The sequence below is a fragment of the Zygotorulaspora mrakii genome, chromosome 2, assembly GCF_013402915.1.
Source record: "Zygotorulaspora mrakii chromosome 2, complete sequence".
Classification (NCBI taxonomy): Eukaryota; Fungi; Ascomycota; class Saccharomycetes; order Saccharomycetales; family Saccharomycetaceae; genus Zygotorulaspora; species Zygotorulaspora mrakii.
Window position 1 is genome coordinate 975,381 of NC_050720.1, and position 18,137 is coordinate 993,517.

The 18,137-nt window shown below is 40.7% G+C and overlaps 14 protein-coding genes and 1 non-coding gene across 15 annotated transcripts; 6 read left to right on the plus strand and 9 right to left on the minus strand.

Annotated features, from left to right (window-relative positions):
• Positions 1–685: 685 nt before the first annotated feature.
• Positions 686–1,414, plus strand: PRE7 (proteasome core particle subunit beta 6; the record flags this gene model as incomplete). Its single annotated transcript, XM_037287287.1, has 1 exon — positions 686–1,414. The coding sequence occupies one exon, from the start codon at positions 686–688 to the stop codon at positions 1,412–1,414; it is 729 nt and encodes a 242-aa protein (XP_037143182.1).
• Positions 1,415–1,589: 175 nt separating this feature from the next.
• Positions 1,590–2,246, minus strand: ERD2 (Erd2p; the record flags this gene model as incomplete). Its single annotated transcript, XM_037287288.1, has 1 exon — positions 1,590–2,246. One exon carries the CDS (start codon positions 2,244–2,246, stop codon positions 1,590–1,592), a length of 657 nt encoding a protein of 218 aa, XP_037143183.1.
• A 250-nt stretch (positions 2,247–2,496) lies between these two features.
• On the minus strand, positions 2,497–3,537 carry HG535_0B04980 (protein disulfide isomerase family protein; the record flags this gene model as incomplete). Its single annotated transcript, XM_037287289.1, has 1 exon — positions 2,497–3,537. One exon carries the CDS (start codon positions 3,535–3,537, stop codon positions 2,497–2,499), a length of 1,041 nt encoding a protein of 346 aa, XP_037143184.1.
• Positions 3,538–3,638: 101 nt separating this feature from the next.
• On the plus strand, positions 3,639–4,022 carry MIN6 (Min6p; the record flags this gene model as incomplete). Its single annotated transcript, XM_037287290.1, has 1 exon — positions 3,639–4,022. The coding sequence occupies one exon, from the start codon at positions 3,639–3,641 to the stop codon at positions 4,020–4,022; it is 384 nt and encodes a 127-aa protein (XP_037143185.1).
• Positions 4,023–4,706: 684 nt separating this feature from the next.
• Positions 4,707–5,171, plus strand: SOD1 (superoxide dismutase SOD1; the record flags this gene model as incomplete). The annotated part of the gene is made up of 1 exon (XM_037287291.1): positions 4,707–5,171. The coding sequence occupies one exon, from the start codon at positions 4,707–4,709 to the stop codon at positions 5,169–5,171; it is 465 nt and encodes a 154-aa protein (XP_037143186.1).
• A 114-nt stretch (positions 5,172–5,285) lies between these two features.
• Positions 5,286–7,016, minus strand: URA8 (CTP synthase URA8; the record flags this gene model as incomplete). The annotated part of the gene is made up of 1 exon (XM_037287292.1): positions 5,286–7,016. The coding sequence occupies one exon, from the start codon at positions 7,014–7,016 to the stop codon at positions 5,286–5,288; it is 1,731 nt and encodes a 576-aa protein (XP_037143187.1).
• Positions 7,017–7,378: 362 nt separating this feature from the next.
• Positions 7,379–8,014, minus strand: MCM16 (Mcm16p; the record flags this gene model as incomplete). Its single annotated transcript, XM_037287293.1, has 1 exon — positions 7,379–8,014. The coding sequence occupies one exon, from the start codon at positions 8,012–8,014 to the stop codon at positions 7,379–7,381; it is 636 nt and encodes a 211-aa protein (XP_037143188.1).
• Positions 8,015–8,151: 137 nt separating this feature from the next.
• Positions 8,152–8,748, plus strand: VPS25 (ESCRT-II subunit protein VPS25; the record flags this gene model as incomplete). Its single annotated transcript, XM_037287294.1, has 1 exon — positions 8,152–8,748. One exon carries the CDS (start codon positions 8,152–8,154, stop codon positions 8,746–8,748), a length of 597 nt encoding a protein of 198 aa, XP_037143189.1.
• Positions 8,749–8,818: 70 nt separating this feature from the next.
• Positions 8,819–9,592, minus strand: RSM26 (mitochondrial 37S ribosomal protein mS42; the record flags this gene model as incomplete). Its single annotated transcript, XM_037287295.1, has 1 exon — positions 8,819–9,592. One exon carries the CDS (start codon positions 9,590–9,592, stop codon positions 8,819–8,821), a length of 774 nt encoding a protein of 257 aa, XP_037143190.1.
• Positions 9,593–9,767: 175 nt separating this feature from the next.
• Positions 9,768–9,867, minus strand: HG535_0Btrna3L. The gene is given in 2 exon segments: positions 9,768–9,812; positions 9,829–9,867. It is a non-coding gene; the product is annotated as a tRNA-Leu (tRNA).
• A 1,450-nt stretch (positions 9,868–11,317) lies between these two features.
• AIM25 (Aim25p) lies at positions 11,318–12,334 on the plus strand (the record flags this gene model as incomplete). The annotated part of the gene is made up of 1 exon (XM_037287296.1): positions 11,318–12,334. One exon carries the CDS (start codon positions 11,318–11,320, stop codon positions 12,332–12,334), a length of 1,017 nt encoding a protein of 338 aa, XP_037143191.1.
• A 342-nt stretch (positions 12,335–12,676) lies between these two features.
• THP3 (Thp3p) lies at positions 12,677–14,230 on the plus strand (the record flags this gene model as incomplete). Its single annotated transcript, XM_037287297.1, has 1 exon — positions 12,677–14,230. The coding sequence occupies one exon, from the start codon at positions 12,677–12,679 to the stop codon at positions 14,228–14,230; it is 1,554 nt and encodes a 517-aa protein (XP_037143192.1).
• Positions 14,231–14,310: 80 nt separating this feature from the next.
• On the minus strand, positions 14,311–15,048 carry YUH1 (ubiquitin-specific protease YUH1; the record flags this gene model as incomplete). The annotated part of the gene is made up of 1 exon (XM_037287298.1): positions 14,311–15,048. The coding sequence occupies one exon, from the start codon at positions 15,046–15,048 to the stop codon at positions 14,311–14,313; it is 738 nt and encodes a 245-aa protein (XP_037143193.1).
• A 416-nt stretch (positions 15,049–15,464) lies between these two features.
• Positions 15,465–16,325, minus strand: HG535_0B05080 (aldo-keto reductase superfamily protein; the record flags this gene model as incomplete). The annotated part of the gene is made up of 1 exon (XM_037287299.1): positions 15,465–16,325. The coding sequence occupies one exon, from the start codon at positions 16,323–16,325 to the stop codon at positions 15,465–15,467; it is 861 nt and encodes a 286-aa protein (XP_037143194.1).
• Positions 16,326–17,024: 699 nt separating this feature from the next.
• SFC1 (Sfc1p) lies at positions 17,025–17,978 on the minus strand (the record flags this gene model as incomplete). Its single annotated transcript, XM_037287300.1, has 1 exon — positions 17,025–17,978. One exon carries the CDS (start codon positions 17,976–17,978, stop codon positions 17,025–17,027), a length of 954 nt encoding a protein of 317 aa, XP_037143195.1.
• Positions 17,979–18,137: the final 159 nt, after the last annotated feature.

Genomic DNA, 18,137 nt, shown 5'->3' on the forward strand with positions numbered 1-18,137 from the left:
TCCGCCGGTAATAAGTTCGGAAAAAGTGACAAACGTTCGAGATAAAGGCAAACCAAAGCCTCACTTGTCTCCCTAGGAACCACTTACATTACATAATACAAATCATTTTTTTCAAAATTGCGTAAAACATGACTACCTTCTTATCTAAAAGGGAATGTACTCAATGGACAACTGCTAAGCCCTGACTACTAAGCCCAGATTACTCAAATAGATTTCTTATCTTAGTATTCGTGCTTGGCGGCTTTGCCTAAATCCCTGCTGGGGGCGGGAGATTTGAGTAATCGCAGTCGAGAATGACCGCTAATAACGTATCGTACAAAGGTACTGTTACCTTTCTAGGCCTTGATCGATAGGCCTGACACATTGTCACGACCGACGCTCCCTCTGTTTCTTTTCTGTGTGTACACAGCAAGAAAAAAAGTAAAAAAAGCATATGTCCGGGACGCCATCCGGACAGATAGTCACGTGATCTCCAGGGCCCTCCATCACGTGAGAGGAGATCACATGATCTCTAATTGGGTTTCACTCTGGCTGATTGTTTAAGGAAGTAATCCGTGAAATGGTAGAAATGGGATGGTCGCTGGTGGCAAAAGATTGGTTCAAGAAGTAGGCTTTCTCGGGATAAGTGAAGAGCTAGGGATCATCTCGTTGCACTCCAAGACAGTTATAACACACCAGGTATACAATGGCTAGTACAATTGCATCAGAATATTCTTCTGAAGTAGCAAGCACACCGATTGAGCATCAATTCAATCCATACACCGACAATGGTGGTACAATCCTGGGAATTGCGGGCGAGGATTTTGCTGTGTTGGCCGGAGACACAAGACACACTACAGACTACTCGATCAACTCTCGTCATGAGTCCAAGGTGTTTGACTGTGGTGATAACATAATAATGTCGGCAAACGGATTTGCAGCCGACGGTGAAGCGTTGGTTAAGAGGTTTAAAAACAGTGTCAAGTGGTACCACTTCGATCATAACGACAAGAAACTATCGCTATCATCGGCGGCAAGAAATATCCAACATCTTTTGTATGGTAAGAGATTTTTCCCCTATTATGTGCACACAATCATTGCAGGACTTGACGAGGAAGGAAAAGGGTCGGTGTATTCCTTTGACCCAGTAGGATCATACGAAAGAGAGCAATGTAGGGCAGGTGGAGCTGCAGCTTCTTTGATAATGCCGTTTTTAGATAACCAGGTGAATTTCAAAAATCAGTACGAACCTGGCACAGATGGGAAAGTCAAGAGGCCTATCAAATACTTGAGTCTTGAAGAAGTCATCAAGTTGGTAAGGGACTCATTCACCTCAGCCACAGAAAGACACATTCAGGTGGGTGATGGCTTGGAAATACTCATCGTGACCAAGGATGGAGTCAGGAAAGAGTACTACGACCTAAAGAGGGATTGAGCGGGCCGTACATGGATCGCAAACTCACATAAAGATGTGCACAGACATACGAATATGTATGTTATGCGCACCACAAGAATTAGTCCGGTAAAGCTCATTTACGTAGATAACTTTTTGATCTTTGACTCATATAAAGATGTACATATATATGTTATGCGTATCTCATGAAGATGCTTTAGTGCAGTAAATCTGCTCCCTTGCGTTTGATGACTTTTTGATAGTAGATATAAAAGAAATCTGAGTAAACCAGTGTCTGTATCACACCTGTTAAGAAAGCCAGTTTATCAAATTTTGATTCTGCAAAGTATCTCCAAACCCAATTAGGAATGTAAAGCGTTCTATAAAGACCCAACGCAAAAATATAATGAATGGTTAAAGACTTTGCCTTTCCAGATTTTGATAGCATGAACAATTGTGGTAAAATGGCCACGCTTTCAAGCCACACAGAAAAACTCCAGAATATTTCAATGATGGTGAATTCTCTGTTGAAGACAAGTGCCAGTATCACACATGGAATAAGTAGGTATCTTATGTTAAAATTATCCCTCAAAAGCATCTCTTTGTAGGCAATGCGGTTCGTTGTCTTCGTTCTTTGCAATAGTTGAAGTATATATATTGATGATGCTATGAAGAAGATTTTCATGACAAAAATGTACAAAGAAACCCAATGCAGTACCAATAAATCCATGTAACGACTTAGGAAGACCAAAACATATAATGCTTGTGTCTTCAATGACATCCCTTCAATTGAATTTGATGTTCTGATGGTATGAATAAGAATGAGTATGCTTGCTAAGTGGGACAGATCCCCCAAGAATCTAAACGGATTCATCATATCTCCACACTATTTTGCGGCGCAACGGTACAATTGGTGCTTCCTATTCAGAGTTGTCAATTATATTGCCGTGAACACAATCAACAGCTTGTCATTTCGCTTTTAGTTCCTTTCTTTCAGATGTCAAAACTGAAAAAAAAACGTTTTTTGCATTAGTTCGGGTAATTAACTGAAATCGCATAATATTACATAACTTTACATGGCGTTTTAAAAAAACGCTAAAAATACCTGGGCATAATCATAGCTGTTACAAATCATTTATAGCGTGGGAAATATACTCCATGTCCGATTCATCTTCATGAATTTCATAAGCCTTCCCAGCAGCGTCATTAACCTTTTGTTGCATATCTTCCAGAGATGGGTATATGCTGATGGAATGGAAATCGGAGACAAAATTTGACAGCGCAGTTTGGTCGCCATCGATACAGAGTTTGGTAAGTCGGCGAACAGTTTGAATTTCCTTTTTCAACAGTTCGCTATCATACTGATGAAACTCGATGCGCACTACAGTCGAATTTGAACCACCGCAATTTCGGGGCAAGAGCATCAGACTGGGGAAGTGAGACACCCTGAAGAGATTGGTAAGATGTGATGTTGAGCGCTGCGAACCATCGATGTCAAATGTTTTCAACTTGTCGTCGAAAAACTGTGAATTCTGTACCAACAACGAAGACGGCCGAGAAGATTGGAATAGTTCCTGATAGTAGAAATCCATCCAAGGGGATGTAAACGACAAGATATTTACCAAACTTGCACCCGACGTCGCGTCCAAATAATCCAGGGAGTCCGAGTCTGCGTGTGGGCCCAGCTTGTCCAACTCAATAATATTTTCATGGACCGGCTGCGGCAAGGCGGGTGTCTCCCCCGTCAATTGTGTCAGGTAGTGCGCCATGCGATAAACGTCGCCCGCACCGTGGTATACACCCTTGAGCAGATTTTTTGGTGTCAATTCCGGCTCGACCTGAAACCCTGCCAAATTCTCTTTCGCCTCGAAGAGCATCAGATACGGATACGTATCCACATTGAAGTCTTTATCGAGAATCCTGCATTTTCTGCCGTCAATCATAATAAAGTTCAGCGCCCCGTTAAAGAAACTAGACAGCATCTCGAATTTAGGCATCAGCTCCTTACACCAGGGGCACTTGGGAGAATAGATATATACGAACGAATACCTGTCAGTACTGAGCAACTCGCCATACAGGTCCTTCGTAGTGCTGAACTCGTGCAACATACCCGCTGCGCACTTCACCGCCATAACTAGCACCATCCACTGGCACATCAGTCTCATCTTCGTCCGCGTACCTACCTGCGTGTCTTGCCAAGAAACCGCGAGTCCGCCAAGCTTCTGTATCTATATTTGTTGGTGAATTATACGGCTTCATTTCCCACATGCTAGATGGAAGGAAAGGGACCATGCAAGGTGTGCAGCGAATTCCTTCTCCATTCTCATCATGTACGTCGCGCCCTGCGGCCAGTCTCCAGGTAAGAATGGCGAAGTTGACTTTAGGAAAAACAAGCGACATTCGTGACAAGAACCTGGTCCATCTACACAGCAACCACAGCAGCAGAGCAGGGGCCACATCGCAGCTTTCAAGAATGGGCTTTTTCGTCGATAACCCTTTAATCGAGTTTTTCCACAGGATAGTGCGCAAACCGAGCACTATCATGATGTGGCTATTCACATCTGTGATAGTCGCAAGCACAACGTATCTGATGTTTCTGCCGGGAGCCAAGCAGCAGCCCCGCCCTCCCAGCCAGGATGACAACATGTAGCACGCATCCGGCGTGTACCGCAAGCAGCCGCTGCACGGTGCTGGCGTGTCTTATGTATCGTATATACCACATGTGTGTATGTGCTATGTCGCGTGTATCCCCCCCTACCCTAACAGTCACCCTACCCTTTTGCCACGAGTAACGCAGGAGCAGGCCTGTAAGCGCATACGCGCTTAAAATGCCGGCCAGGCACGCCAAGCGAAAAACAACAAGACATCGCAAAAGGGTTACCCGACCCTCGGATCAGCTACCCGGCCTAACATGGTTACCCTGAGCAGGCCGGGTAACCGGCCTGCCACCTGATTCAGACTGTCGGCGTAAAAAGGGGACCGATAAAAGTCGAATAAGCGCTGGCCAGCCCCTGTCACCCGGCCGTGGCCATATCCCTACTTACGTAAGATTGCGAAAGGGCTGCTTTCTTCTTAGCTGATGATTAGGCGATCTTCGGCAATGCTGGGTGGCAATTGGTGGCGGTTGTTGGCTTGAGGTGCAAGGAAGGGTACTAGCGTCAACACATCCAAAATTAGCTATATATATAAGGATTGTTTTATTTTGCTCATCTTTCACTTCGGGCGATTCGATTGGATTTACTTTTTCTGAGTAAATAGGTGCTGTATCGACTCAAAGAGCAATATATATATATATTGATCTTGAAACTCCTATAAGGTATATTTTAAATTAAAAATGGCTAAGGCAGTTGCTCTTCTAAAGGGAGACTCAGGTGTTTCCGGTGTTGTCTACTTCGAACAAGAGAAGGAGGAGGATTTGACCAACATTTCATGGGAAATTACGGGTAATGATGCAAACGCTTTGCGTGGGTTCCATATTCACGAATTTGGGGACAACACCAACGGTTGTACCTCAGCGGGACCCCACTACAACCCATTTGGCAAGACTCACGGTGCGCCAGAAGTGGAGCAGAGACATGTCGGAGACATGGGTAACGTGTCCACGGACGCGTCTGGTGTCGCCCGCGGCTCGATGAAGGATCGTTTGATCAAGTTGATCGGTCCTACTTCTATCTTGGGGAGAACCGTCGTCATCCACGGTGGCCAAGATGACTTGGGGAAGGGCGGCAATGAGGAATCACTGAAAACCGGTAATGCGGGCGGTAGAAACGCCTGCGGTGTCATTGGTATCACCAAATAGACTGCATGAGAAATGGGAATTGAGCGCAAAAACAATTGTATTTCGTGTGAAAGGTAGCTGAGGAATCTCAAAATTATTTATATATAAGCATATATGACGACTAATTATAATATTCTAAAAATCAGCCTTGCCGTGGAACTCGAATTCTCCATTGTACAAGCGGTCCAGTACGCCAGCGGACGCTGCGACAAGACCAACGAACGGACTCGATGGGTCCAAAACCTTGGAAGTGTACTCTGGATGGTACTGAGTAGCTACGAAATAAGAATGATTCTTCAATTCTAATATTTCGCAACGTTCGCCGGACTCGTCCTTTCCAACGAATATCAAACCTTCCTTCTCCAACTGAGGAACTAATTCTGGGTTTATCTCGTAACGGTGACGGTGCCTTTCTTCGACAGATGATCTGTTGCCATATAATTTTTTGATCTGACTCCAATCACAATCGTCTTGGAAATACGTTGGTCTCAAACCTAATCTCATTGTACCACCCATCTTATCCTTATCGATCTCCGGCATGTAAACCACGACTTGATCGCTTTCTGGTAGATCCGGTAAGAATTCACTGCTATTACCGTTCTTAATACCGAGAACATTACGTGAAAATTCAATTGTTGCAATTTGTAAACCAAGGCAAATACCAAGGTATGGTACATTGCTTTCCCGTGCCCATTTGGCGGCAAGGACCATACCTTCAGTACCTCTAATACCGAAGCCACCGGGAACTAAGATACCATCAGCAGTGCTGACTTTATTCCAAGCGTCATGAAATTTCGTCTTATCAGTCTCTTGAGAATCTGGTTCCAGGTCACTGGCTTCAACCCAAAGAATTTCCAATTGCGTGCGACATTTCATTGACGAATGTTCTAATGCTTTAATAACAGACAGATATGAGTCTTTCAGATTTGTATATTTACCGACCAGAGCAATCTTAACAATTTTATCAGATTGTTCAATATTAACCGTCATCGATTTCCATTTTTCTAGTAATTCTTCACCTCTTTGTTTATCTTCAGCAGTTAAGGTAATGTTATCCAATTGTAATCTTTTCAATAAATAATTCATCATTTTTTGTTCCAATAATAATAACGGTATGTGATAAGTAGACTTAACATCGTAAACGTTAACAACTTGCTCAGGACCCACATGGCAAAACATGGCGATTTTCGAAATGGTTGGATCTTCCAATTCCTCGCTACACCTACATGCTATCATATCAGGCGTCAATCCTAGCTGTCTCAAGTCTTTGATTGCAGCTTGAGTTGGCTTCGTTTTTTGTTCGCCATGAATCACTGGGACCAATGAAACGTGAATCAAAGCAAAGTTCTCCTTTCCAACTCTGAATTGAAACTGTCTTAATGCTTCAACAAATGGTGCACTTTCAATATCACCGACGGTACCACCAAGTTCAATTATGCAAACGTCAGGTTCTAAACCCGTGTCATCAACTGGAATACGAGAAACACGCTCAATCCAATCCTGAATTGCATTAGTCAAATGAGGAACAATTTGGACTGTTTTACCCAAGTAATCACCTTTCCTTTCTCTTGCGATGACATGGGAGTAGATTTTACCTGTAGTTATATTATGATCTTTCGTCAACGTCACATTCAGATAACGTTCATAGTTACCCAAATCTAAATCAGTTTCACCGCCATCATCCAACACAAAACACTCACCATGCTCCAATGGTGACATTGTACCTGCGTCAATGTTCATATATGGATCGATTTTAATCGAGGTCACTTTGAGACCGAAGGTCTTCAACAGCATACCAGTGGATGAGGCAAGAACCCCCTTACCAATACCTGAGATAACACCACCTGAAACAACAACGTACTTCATGTTTTGATATATTATTACTACTACAGTTTTTTTGTCTTACTACTTTATTATTTGAAGTAGAAAAACTTTGACCAGCCTATTCCTTGGTGTATCTTGAAGCTACGTTACGCTAACAAACTATAAGCAAGTAGTTGAAAAAGGCTGGGGTGAACTAAGAAGTGAAATACAGCAAAATAAGAATAAATTAACCAAGATTTATAACACTAGATGGTGTAAATGAGATGCGATGAGGTTGGCACAGATTCGAAAACTGCGCGAAGATACCAAATTTTCAAAAATCCTTTATATCAAAAAAATTTTTTCAGGCCGCTATAAAAAAGAAACGATATTAAAACTGAAGTTATGACTGAATCCATTGTTAGTCATATGAAGGGATCGTAACCAGCGTGTATCTTTAGCGCTAATAGCAGTTGCCGAAGTGTTTCATTTTGATTTATGATGATTTGCTCATCAACCTCATCAACCTCATCAACTTGACCAGCTTTATCAACCTGGTCGCCCTGACGAGATTGATGAGATTCATCAGTGGAATTTGCACTAAGGGATGCGTTGTCGCTTTTTGGTCCAGATTGATGCTTTACATGGGCACACACTTGCCTGTATTGCTGAACTGAATTCAAGTATTTAACTTTCTCTTCGCGAAGTTCGGTTGCCAATTGCTGCTCTAGAGCGAGAGATTCCTTGACCTTATAATCAATTTCGTAGTTCTCCTGCATAACTTTGACCAGTCGGTCGGCAAGGATGTCCTCTGTCGATACCCTCTGTGGAATTTCGTTTCCATCTTCATCCACTCTCGCTGCCACTCTCTCTATAGTTCTGAGTATTGAGGCACTCTTCTCTAAATTTACTTGCAGTTGTCTTCTTATTTCGAGGGTCTTCTTCATTTCAGGAGTAACTGTACCCAAGTCATTGTTCAAAAGATACAACGTGTCTAAAGTTCGTAGCAGTTCATTGTATGCTTGTACGTGTTCCTGCTCCAATGCAAAGGCCCTTTCCATATGCTGCACTTACAAATAGCTGTAAATGTGTTTTCTTTCCATAGGGACGTGAGCGTAAAAATGTTTCTACGCTGTTACGCTGATCATTTGAATACATCAATCACTGTGCCGAAAGAGAAAGTTGCATAAATCGAAGCATGTCCTCTTCTGCCACACTTCCAGCTATTTACTCATTCCCTCCATTCTTCACAAGGCAACCAAATGCTCTTATTAGAAAGCAGCAGATCACCTCATGGATAGAGGTGATCTTACAGTATTGTAAGCTGAAGAAATGTTGGAGCATGACTGTGGAAGGCAGTCCAGTCGAGGGTAACCCGAATGATAGCAATATTAATCCACTCACTGGTGGTACTGATAATAGCATCTTCACTAATTCAGAGATACAAAGAAGTGTGCCGCAGGTGTTCGTCGAAGAAATATGGTGCCAAATGTGTGAAGAAAACAAAGCTGTTGGTGCAGATCAGGGTCCAAAGGACTCATCTAGATATTACATATTGTGGAGGAACTTTGATTCATGGGCATCACTGGTATTGCAATGGTTCGAAGATGCTGGCAAATTAAACCAGGTTGTTACTATATATGAATTGACTCAAGGCGATGAAACAATGACATGGGAGTTTCATGGAATGCCGGAACAATTGATGGCATATTGTTTGAAACCCTTAGAGCAGCGAAATAGGGCTACCCTAATCAATGACGAACGGGGTAAACCAATTGCTGTCAAGGTTGTATAAGTTTACCAAATACAGAATCTATGTACATGAAATGAATGATAATTTATACCAAAGAAAAATATTGTGGTCATTATGATTGATCTGAATATTGTCTCTTGTTAACAACAGACCAATTCAAATTATTCAAAGCATTCTCGACATATTTTGATCTATTTTGTACGCCATAATCGTGTAAATAAGCCTGATCCCATAGATTTACGCATATTAATGGAATGGTCCAATCCTCCAACTTCTTTTTCCCACTTTGGTTGATCATTTTTTTGATCTCCTCGAGATGGGAAAATTCCTCTAAGGTCAGAGCCGAGTTCAAATCGAATAACTGATTTCTTGGGAAATAATAAGGTGTCCCGTTATTTTGGATTGTCAAAATGTGGAGTTCTTTGTTACTGTTCTCCACTAGAAATAGCCAGCCTTGCCCCAATACGTCGGCTTCCGCACGGCGTACCATTTCAGTCTTTAATGTTTCCCAATCGAAGCCAAAAGATTCTTCAATACTTGATAAAAACAAACGGGATGGTTGGGTAGTGGCAGAATTAGTAGCCGGCAGTATATTTTCGATAAATATATGATTATTATGAGCTGCTGATGCCAGATTGAAAACGTGAGTTAAAAATGGTTTTTTGGCCGTATTAAGTATTAAATGGAAGGGCAGATATGACTCCAGACTCGTACCGCTGGTTGCCACCGTAAGTTTATCACAAATATACTTCTGGTGTTGATCCCATGCCACATTGAGTCCAGCTGGGCTTAGAACATTAGGAATACCTTGTTGCCTCAATTGAGCAGCATTCGGCAACTTGGGTACTGTATGGATACCTCTCTTGCTCAAGAGTGTACGCAACATTATTTCACAGTTACTATCACAAACGTGAGATCACCCACCCTATTTTACGCTAAATATGTTCACAAGTATGTTTAAAAGTGAAGTTATTACACCTGTTTGATTCATTCGACCTATCTTCTCTACTTACGATGAAAAAAGCATTAAGAATGAAAAAAAATTATAAAAATTAAAAAAATGAGAGCTAAGGGATTCGAACCCTTGCATCCGAAGATATCAGAGAATTTAACTTGATAACAACCTAAATCTGACGCCTTAAACCACTCGGCCAAACTCCCATACAATGTATATTATCTTACATTTAACACACATGTATATAGGTTAGGAAATCTGGAGCTCAAATCTATCTTGCGTCTTGATCGAAGATTCTCCTTCACCCCGTTTGGAACATGTGTGCATTCAAATCATTGAGATATATATTGGTATCCGTTGACGTCAGATGTATTTAGAAAGAATGTTTTCTTCGGCGTTGTCGATAGTAACTTGGTTTGACATTGATGATAATGCTATGATATTTAATTATAGAGATATATAATTCCTTGGTTTCTATATCATGAATTGAGATAAAACTAATTGAACTTGGATTAATATCTGGAAAATACTTCAGGATTTATACCCAGCAATTCGCACCTATTGAACCATAAGAGAGGACGACGGGTGAAGAATTTTGATCGTCATCACACCATTTCTAGTTCCATAGAATTCACAGTACAACTGTTATTTCATGTTCCATGCCATAGACTCCTTCGTAGTCAGACTCCTGAGTTGTAAACGTCTCGTGATAGATTATCATCCGATATCTTTCCAGTATCGATTGACATTCTGTTAGGGTTTCATCTGACTTCGTTTATTTTGTTTTACAGACCAATTGTCTCTTTCTGATTCTTATAAGTCATCTCTTTAATGTATCTTACAATATCGATTTATATTTCAACAATTATATCACATTCTAGAAATGGTTTGGTGACAGGCCGCGTTATGACTTTAGAAAATGAGATTCCTTCGCTCCCTTTTACGCCTTGTGCCACAATAGGTGTTACTCTTCGGTGTAAGTACCAACACTTTTTCCAGGCATCTCATTTCGTTCAGCTCATCATTTAATTTCATGCCATAGACAAAGAAGTGCTTCTTTATCTCAATAGTTCAACATAACAGTAAAAGTAGCAATACTTTTCCTAATGTGTTCCAGGAATTGTGATAAAGACCCCATCGATAGTTTACGAGCCGAAACAATTTCTATGAACCACGTCCTATAAACCACTACGTCAGAATCGCTTGGGGTAATATTCAGATAACGAGCAAAACAAGTTTATACGCAGAGAGCATGAATTTGTGAGTCAGGTATCCTGTTATGATTGATCGAGAAGAGCGCATGACAATTGACTGCCTGATGACCATGAACATCACTTTTCTCTCCTAATTCGGTGTCCGCACTACGTCAATGTCTTTGGTCTACATCCATTGAAATCTCTGAGTCCAGTTACGAGTAACATCGTCATATGGATCTCAAACGGGAGGCTAACAGGTTTGAAAGTTAATTTGGAAATTCTCATAACTGCCTTCAAGAGCAGCAGATGACCGGAAGATCCCATCATGATCATACCGTTTTTTGAAGATGGCAGTTTGAAGAAACATCATATACCACGAATTTGCCATCAATACATTTGCAAGCAAGAATCAGGCTCCCCCCTTGGTTAGATGAATTATCCCTGCTAATAGATTCCCATTATGAGTTTGACCGGTACAATTAAACGAAGCCTTTCGAGCTTCACACATAATGCTGTTAAAAATGGGGCATTTAGGAGGCTGGCGGCAAAAAAGGCTCAACCAACAAGAATAGTACGACCATGGGAATCCCCTGAAAATAGTAATACAGAAACTACTTTCATTCAACCGCACCATCCTATTGCAACCAGAATTTTGAATGAACCCACAATAATTGTAGAACGTCAGCTGGAAATGATGAACGTTTTTCTTGGGTTCGAGCAAGCAAATAAGTATGCAATATTGGACGTTATGGGGAATAGGATAGGCTATATGCAGGAAAGAGACTTCTCATTTATGAAGTCGATAATGAGGCAAGTATACAGATTACACAGACCATTTACAGTTGATGTTTTCGACAATTGGGGAAATGTGATTTTGACCATCAAAAGGCCGTTCTCCTGGATCAATTCCCACATTAAAGCATTTTTACCACCAGTAACCACAGTTGAGCAGAACTACTTGGAATCCCCTGCTAAATCGAGCGCTGTGTCGAGCAAAACATTTGGTGGCTCCAGTGGTGTGCCAATACCACAGGTGATTGGTGAGTCAGCTTCCGAAGGCATCCTTGTGGGTGAATCTATCCAAAACTGGCACCTGTGGAGACGTAGGTATGAGCTGTTCCAAAGGGAGAAAGGCTCAGATGGTTCATTCTCAGAATTTGGCCAAATTGATGCCCCATTTTTGTCTTTTGATTTTCCTGTGTCAGACGAGAAGGGAAAGATCATTGCAGGTGTTGATAGAAATTGGGTTGGTTTGGGCAGAGAAATGTTTACTGATACCGGTGTTTATATTGTCAGGTTTGACTCAAGTCAGAGCTTCGATGGAGTTCATCCGCCAGAAGTTATTGGCGACTCTGTGCTAAACTTGGATCAAAGAGCAGTCCTGTTGGCAAACGCCCTCTCGATAGACTTTGATTACTTTTCAAGACATTCGGGTCATGGCGGAGGACTGCTTTCTTTTGGCTCGTATGATGACTAGCAGTGCTATAATCTGTAAATAATTTCGCGCTCATGTCGAAACATATATATGCAACAGACGTCATATTATATAAAAATAATGTAAATCAGCTAAGAGAGAATGCGCAGTAATATTATGAGGGCCATGGATTCGTAATGGCTGCTTGAAGAGATGAACTGTAAGCAAAAGGCTTGAACAGGTTGTGATATACTTTACCGGGTTGCATAATCACGTGACCGAAAGCTTTGAAGGTAAGAATTTGAAGATGTTCTACAAGTCCCCGATATTATAATATGAAAGACTTAGAAAATTGAGCACCATAACTTTTGAATACTCTGAAGAGCTCTGGATTGTTGTGAGAGCATGGGAAGTACATATAATGAAGTTTCTCCATTGGCCTTGGGAAAATCAAGAAATCAAAGACGCAGTAAAGATCAAAAGACAAGAGATGATGATAGTTCCTACGTGCCAGCACCTCCACCAGAGTCACCACCGCTACGAGTGGAGCCACCTGGATTTAATACAGCTTCAATAATGGGTGGGTCAGATCCACTTCAAACAGCGCCAACTAAAAGAAACCGTAATGGAATCAACAATGCCACCAGTTTTATGGCATCAGTTCCCGCTTTTAGCTTACCAAATGCACAACTTCAAAGAAGTTTACCGATACCTAGCGCTTCTGGTACCATTTTGGAGCCACAGGCAGGAAAGTCGATGAATATATATGGGGGTGCCGGACCCCTCATGAGTTCAACAAAGGCTGCAAACAATAAGTTTCAAGTACCACTCGACTCTTCGGTTGAAACGAGGGAAAATTTTGGGCTGGCCCGTGTTCAAGAAGCTCATTTGATCAAAGGTAACAATAAGAAACGCAAAATGAGTAATAATATGAAGTCTTCCAAGCAATTGAAGGAAGATGCTTCAGCAAGTTCCATAGAGGAGCAAGAAAGAAGAAAAAAAAGAGCAGAAAAGTTCAGGACTTCAAGAGATAACAGCAACAACTATAATTTTGACAATGATGAGAATTTTGCTAATTTGAATGCTATTAGTACGAAATCACATAAATTTGATAAGAATAATCGTATTATTGGACTTTGTCAGGATCTAGAAAAATCTTACTTAAGATTAACCTCTGAGCCAAATCCTAATCTTGTAAGACCTTTGACAGTGCTGAAAAAGACATATGCGCTGCTCATGAACAAGCACAAAAAGAAGAAGGCAAGCTATCAGTATTTATGTGATCAATTCAAATCAATGAGACAAGACCTCAGGGTTCAAATGATTGAAAATCAGTTCACTGTAAAAGTTTATGAATCCCACGCCAGAATTGCACTAGAAAATGGCGATATTGGCGAATTCAATCAGTGCCAAAGCCGGCTGATCGTATTGTTTGAATTATCCAGTATCAAAGCATCTTTTCTTGAAGAGTTTACAAGCTATAGAATTCTTTATTATACGCTAACCGAAGACAATGGTAACATAAACATGCTGAGACTAGAACTTATAAAGAAAAATCCAGCTGTTTTCAGTAATCGAATGGTAAAAACAGCTTTTGATTTAGCGCATGCAAGATTGATGGGTGACTATCATAATTTCATGAAAATATATGTTTCGTTGGAAACTCTAGGTAAAAAGCTAGTCGATGCATTCATTGAAAAGGAATATTTAAGATCCTTAGTAACCATTTGTAAAAGTTACAATCAAATCAATTTGGACTTCCTTGTGAGTGAATTAAAATTCGAAGACAAAGAAGCATTAATAGAGTGGTTTCGAAAAAGAGAACTGAACAAATTCCTCCATATAAAAAATCAGGGTGAGGAGAATGAATATCAACTCCTGGATACGAAGGCCTGCAGGCACGCTATTGTACGACAGTATTCCGGCTCCAAAGCAATCGATATCAGAGGTCAGCAATAGTTTCCCTATAAGTACTTTGATGTCTATAAATGTTTAATTAAAGCATATATGTGAAATTTCTTCTTAACTAACCCTTGTCCTTAGTCCCAGGATGGCGCCAATCCAAGCAGAGAAAAATTAAGCTTACTATCCTCGTCAGCATTTTCCATATACCACTGAACTCTATCTATAACGGATTGTTGACCAATGAGGTCGGTAGCTGGATCTGTTCTTGAACTTATTAGATGGGCACCATCTGCTCTCCTTCCGTCTAATTCATAAACTTCTCCTTCCTTTCGAACAAATGTGATAAAATGAAGGTTGACATCATCCACCGCATCTGGAGCAACTGTTTGACCCAAACTGAATTTATCTGAGTGCTTTTCGCTGAGTTTTACGACAAAATCATCCGTCAAAGAATCGCAATACTTATTGTCTTCCCTTGGTTCCGCTTTTAAAAACTCCAGAAGTTTTGACTGTTTACTTAATAGATCCGCATTATTGCATAGCGAGTGCAACAAACCGTAAAGTCCACAAGCATTTCTTATGGTTTGTTTAAACCAAACCGGTTGGTCATTTGTTGTCGCCTCACCGCGATTATCTTCGCTGTCACCTTTGTTAGCAGGTGTTTTATTCTTGGAGTCCTCGAAAAATGCATTCAACGGGAAAAGAAGTATCAGAGCTTTGACGGGCCTGGGAACAAACCCAAGAAGATCGCGGTCTGTCAATGAATATACATCAATGAAGGAATAGTTTTCATTCAGTCCTAAATCATGGGCAAACTCCGTGAAAATATCTGGATTTGATTCTAATGGGACAACCGAGCGTTCGCTGCTCATTCCGATTTGATATATGTTCAATTTAGCTGAGTTTCCGTTCGCGTTTTAGGTTATAGGTAGATGTAATGATTATTTTTTTTTTTTGAATTATCATACAAAAAAGGGTAAATGAAAACACCGAGAGTAAAGCAAGTATACTGATTTACCGCACAATTCTTTCAAAGCAAGGCCACAATAATATCACTTTCTATAACTAGAACCAGTGACTATTTCAAGATTTAGTTGCTGTGTTTTGCAGATAAGTCTGATACTTCTTATTATTTATGCAAGCGAGACGGTGATGTTTTGGCTTTCGATTTTTTCGAAGGTTTTAAAAAGTTTCGCTAGGTCAAGAATGTAGTCATTTCATGAAAATTTAGAGTGTAGAATAATCAATAATGATTCTATTATATACTGTTTTTGGTTTGAATAACCGATCATGGTGCATCAGTGCACTCCCAGTCTGTAGGTTGATAATCTTCCGGGTGTTCAATGGCCTCCATTTGCTGAGGACTTAGCTCAAAATTGTACACATCTATGTTACCAGGTAGCCTATCTGGGTTTTTTGTCTTGGGCAGTGGTAGATATCCTTTTTGTAATGACCATCTAATTAGAATCTGTCCCGTATTGCGGCCAACTTCATGAGCCACTTTGACCAGTTCAGGGTCTTTTAACTTATATCCATGAGTCAAAGGAGCATAATCTTCGACTATAATGCCCTTGCTCTGACACCACGTTGCCAATTCTTCTCTCATACACCAAGGTGAGATTTCAATTTGATTGACGACAGGTTTGTATACCAAGTCTTTCCAGGATAGAAGTTCTTCAATATGATGTTTACCGTAATTGGAAACACCTATGGATTTCACCGAACGCATTTCAACAGCTTCTTGCATTGCTTTGTAGGTTTCCAGTCTTTTTTGAGGGCCACTCAATGGTGAATGAATCAGTAGCAGATCAATGTAACCTATTTTTTTGATTTTGTCCAGACACTCAGCGATCCCTTTTTTGGCTTGTGTGTAACCATTCTGAGAGTTCCAAAGTTTGGTAGTATAGAAGACGTCTTCTCGCTTGTTATTGACAGGATCTTCTTTCAGCCATCTGTAAATCCCTTCACCAACCTCCATCTCATTTCCATAAAGCACTGCTGTATCGAAGTGGCGATAGCCACATTTTAAAGCTTGATAGACAATACTTGCTGTAGAATTACGTGGTATATCATACGTACCCAAGGCTAGGCTTGGCACTTTGACTCCATTTGAAAATTTATAGTATCTTGGAACTGACGACATCTTCATATAAATTGTGTGTAATCATTTATCATTTGATAAGCGCGCTTTAGAAAATAAGATTCTCGTTCCCTTTATATATCCTAATTTTTGAATACCATCCCATCGCACATTTTCGTTTGCTATTAAAAAAACTCCGAAGAAAAACTTACACTCAATTCTGGAAAAGGAAAATGGAAAGGCCACAAGAATTCAAATTGACCAACGACTGGACCCATTCCTGAATCCAGCAATGGTTATTCTCTCCCAAGACACACGTTTTCAGCTACTTTGGCTATGCAGTTCGGTAATCCTCCTTAATTCTTCGTTACCGAAGGATTGAAAGGTTTAAATGTAGCCTTAGTCGAAATACTTAAGGCTTTATCAACCGTGCTATGCTGATTCCCAGTAAAAACAGATTGAAAGGTTAATAGGGCTATCTAGAACAGATGTATTGGATTCTTAGTTCTGCGTGCATGTTCCTTTACCTGTAATTGCCAACGCAGACAGGAAAATGTATTCTGTAATGGATCAATGGCCATCCTTCGAACGAATCAAAGGAACATTTACAAGTGACGAATGAATAATGACTTTTCGTATTGAGATTATACATTTGAAGATACAGTTTCTAGTGAAAAAAGGAAGAGACGAGAGAGAAAGTAAAAGGAAATGCTAATAGGAATAAAGAAAATGAGGCAAGCTAAGAGATACGCTCTGTGCCGGTATTTTCTATTTCAATGGTTTCGGTGGGTCCTTTGGGGTGAAAACACCCAAATCTTCCAGCTGTCTTCTTACAAACTCGTATACTGTGAAAGTAACGGCCTGTCCCGGCGCCACTCTCATGACTCTTGGTGTAATGCCCTTATAGAGTGCTCTAAAACCCTCTTCTTTGACCAATTGAGCTCCAATAGAAGCAATTCTCTTCCAACCAGAATCGGTCGAGGCAGATTTATCCTTTTGTAGTCTCGTCTTAATGGTGTCCAGGGGAGCATTAGAAAATGGTCCGATTGCACCAGATATTAAGCCAATACAGGAAGTCTCCCAAGAAGGCAGTACATCAGTTTTATGATAATCTTGCAAGAATTCTTTTAATTTGGAGTATATCGTGAAATTAGCACCTTGATTTGTTGCTTGCCTTGCTGCGGTCAATGAAACGCCTCGATACAATGCACTGATACCTTCTTCTTTGACGATTGTGTAGCAGGCATGAACTGCATTGCGATATTTTGGGCCCATTCCAGGCTCTGCTGGACTTAAATGTTGTGCTTGCAATCTAATCTTTACGACCTCCATTGGATTCACAACCAAAACGGCCTCCGAAATACCTGCACCCACACCTGCAATAAAAGTATTACCTGTTGAAACTGTTCCTGTTTGTTTGTCAGCCAGCAAAGTCCTGTAAAACTCATAAGTTGAGAATCTTATGGCCATTTTCGGAATTATACCAATCACGACAGCTCCCAGTCCCTTGTATAGGGCAAGAAAACCTTCTTCAGAATATATGTTCTTACCAGTTTTGATAAATCCAGGTGGTCTGGTACCTGAGTCTGCCACTCTCCTGTAAATTTGCATCCTCACCTTAATGGTATCCAACGGATGGCAGCACAGGGCCTCGAAAAGACCTGCTGTTCCACCCGCTAAAAGGTTCACAACTGGATGGGAGGCTTTCTTCTTTTGGGACATGTTCTTCCGTACTTAATCAATCGATAGCTCAAAGTCAATTTAATTCGTAATGAAACTATTTGAAATCGACCATATGAATTAAAGCACTAATATATATAGATATATATATTCGATTATAACGTACAACTGACGAAAATACGTTATTATATTATTTGTTCC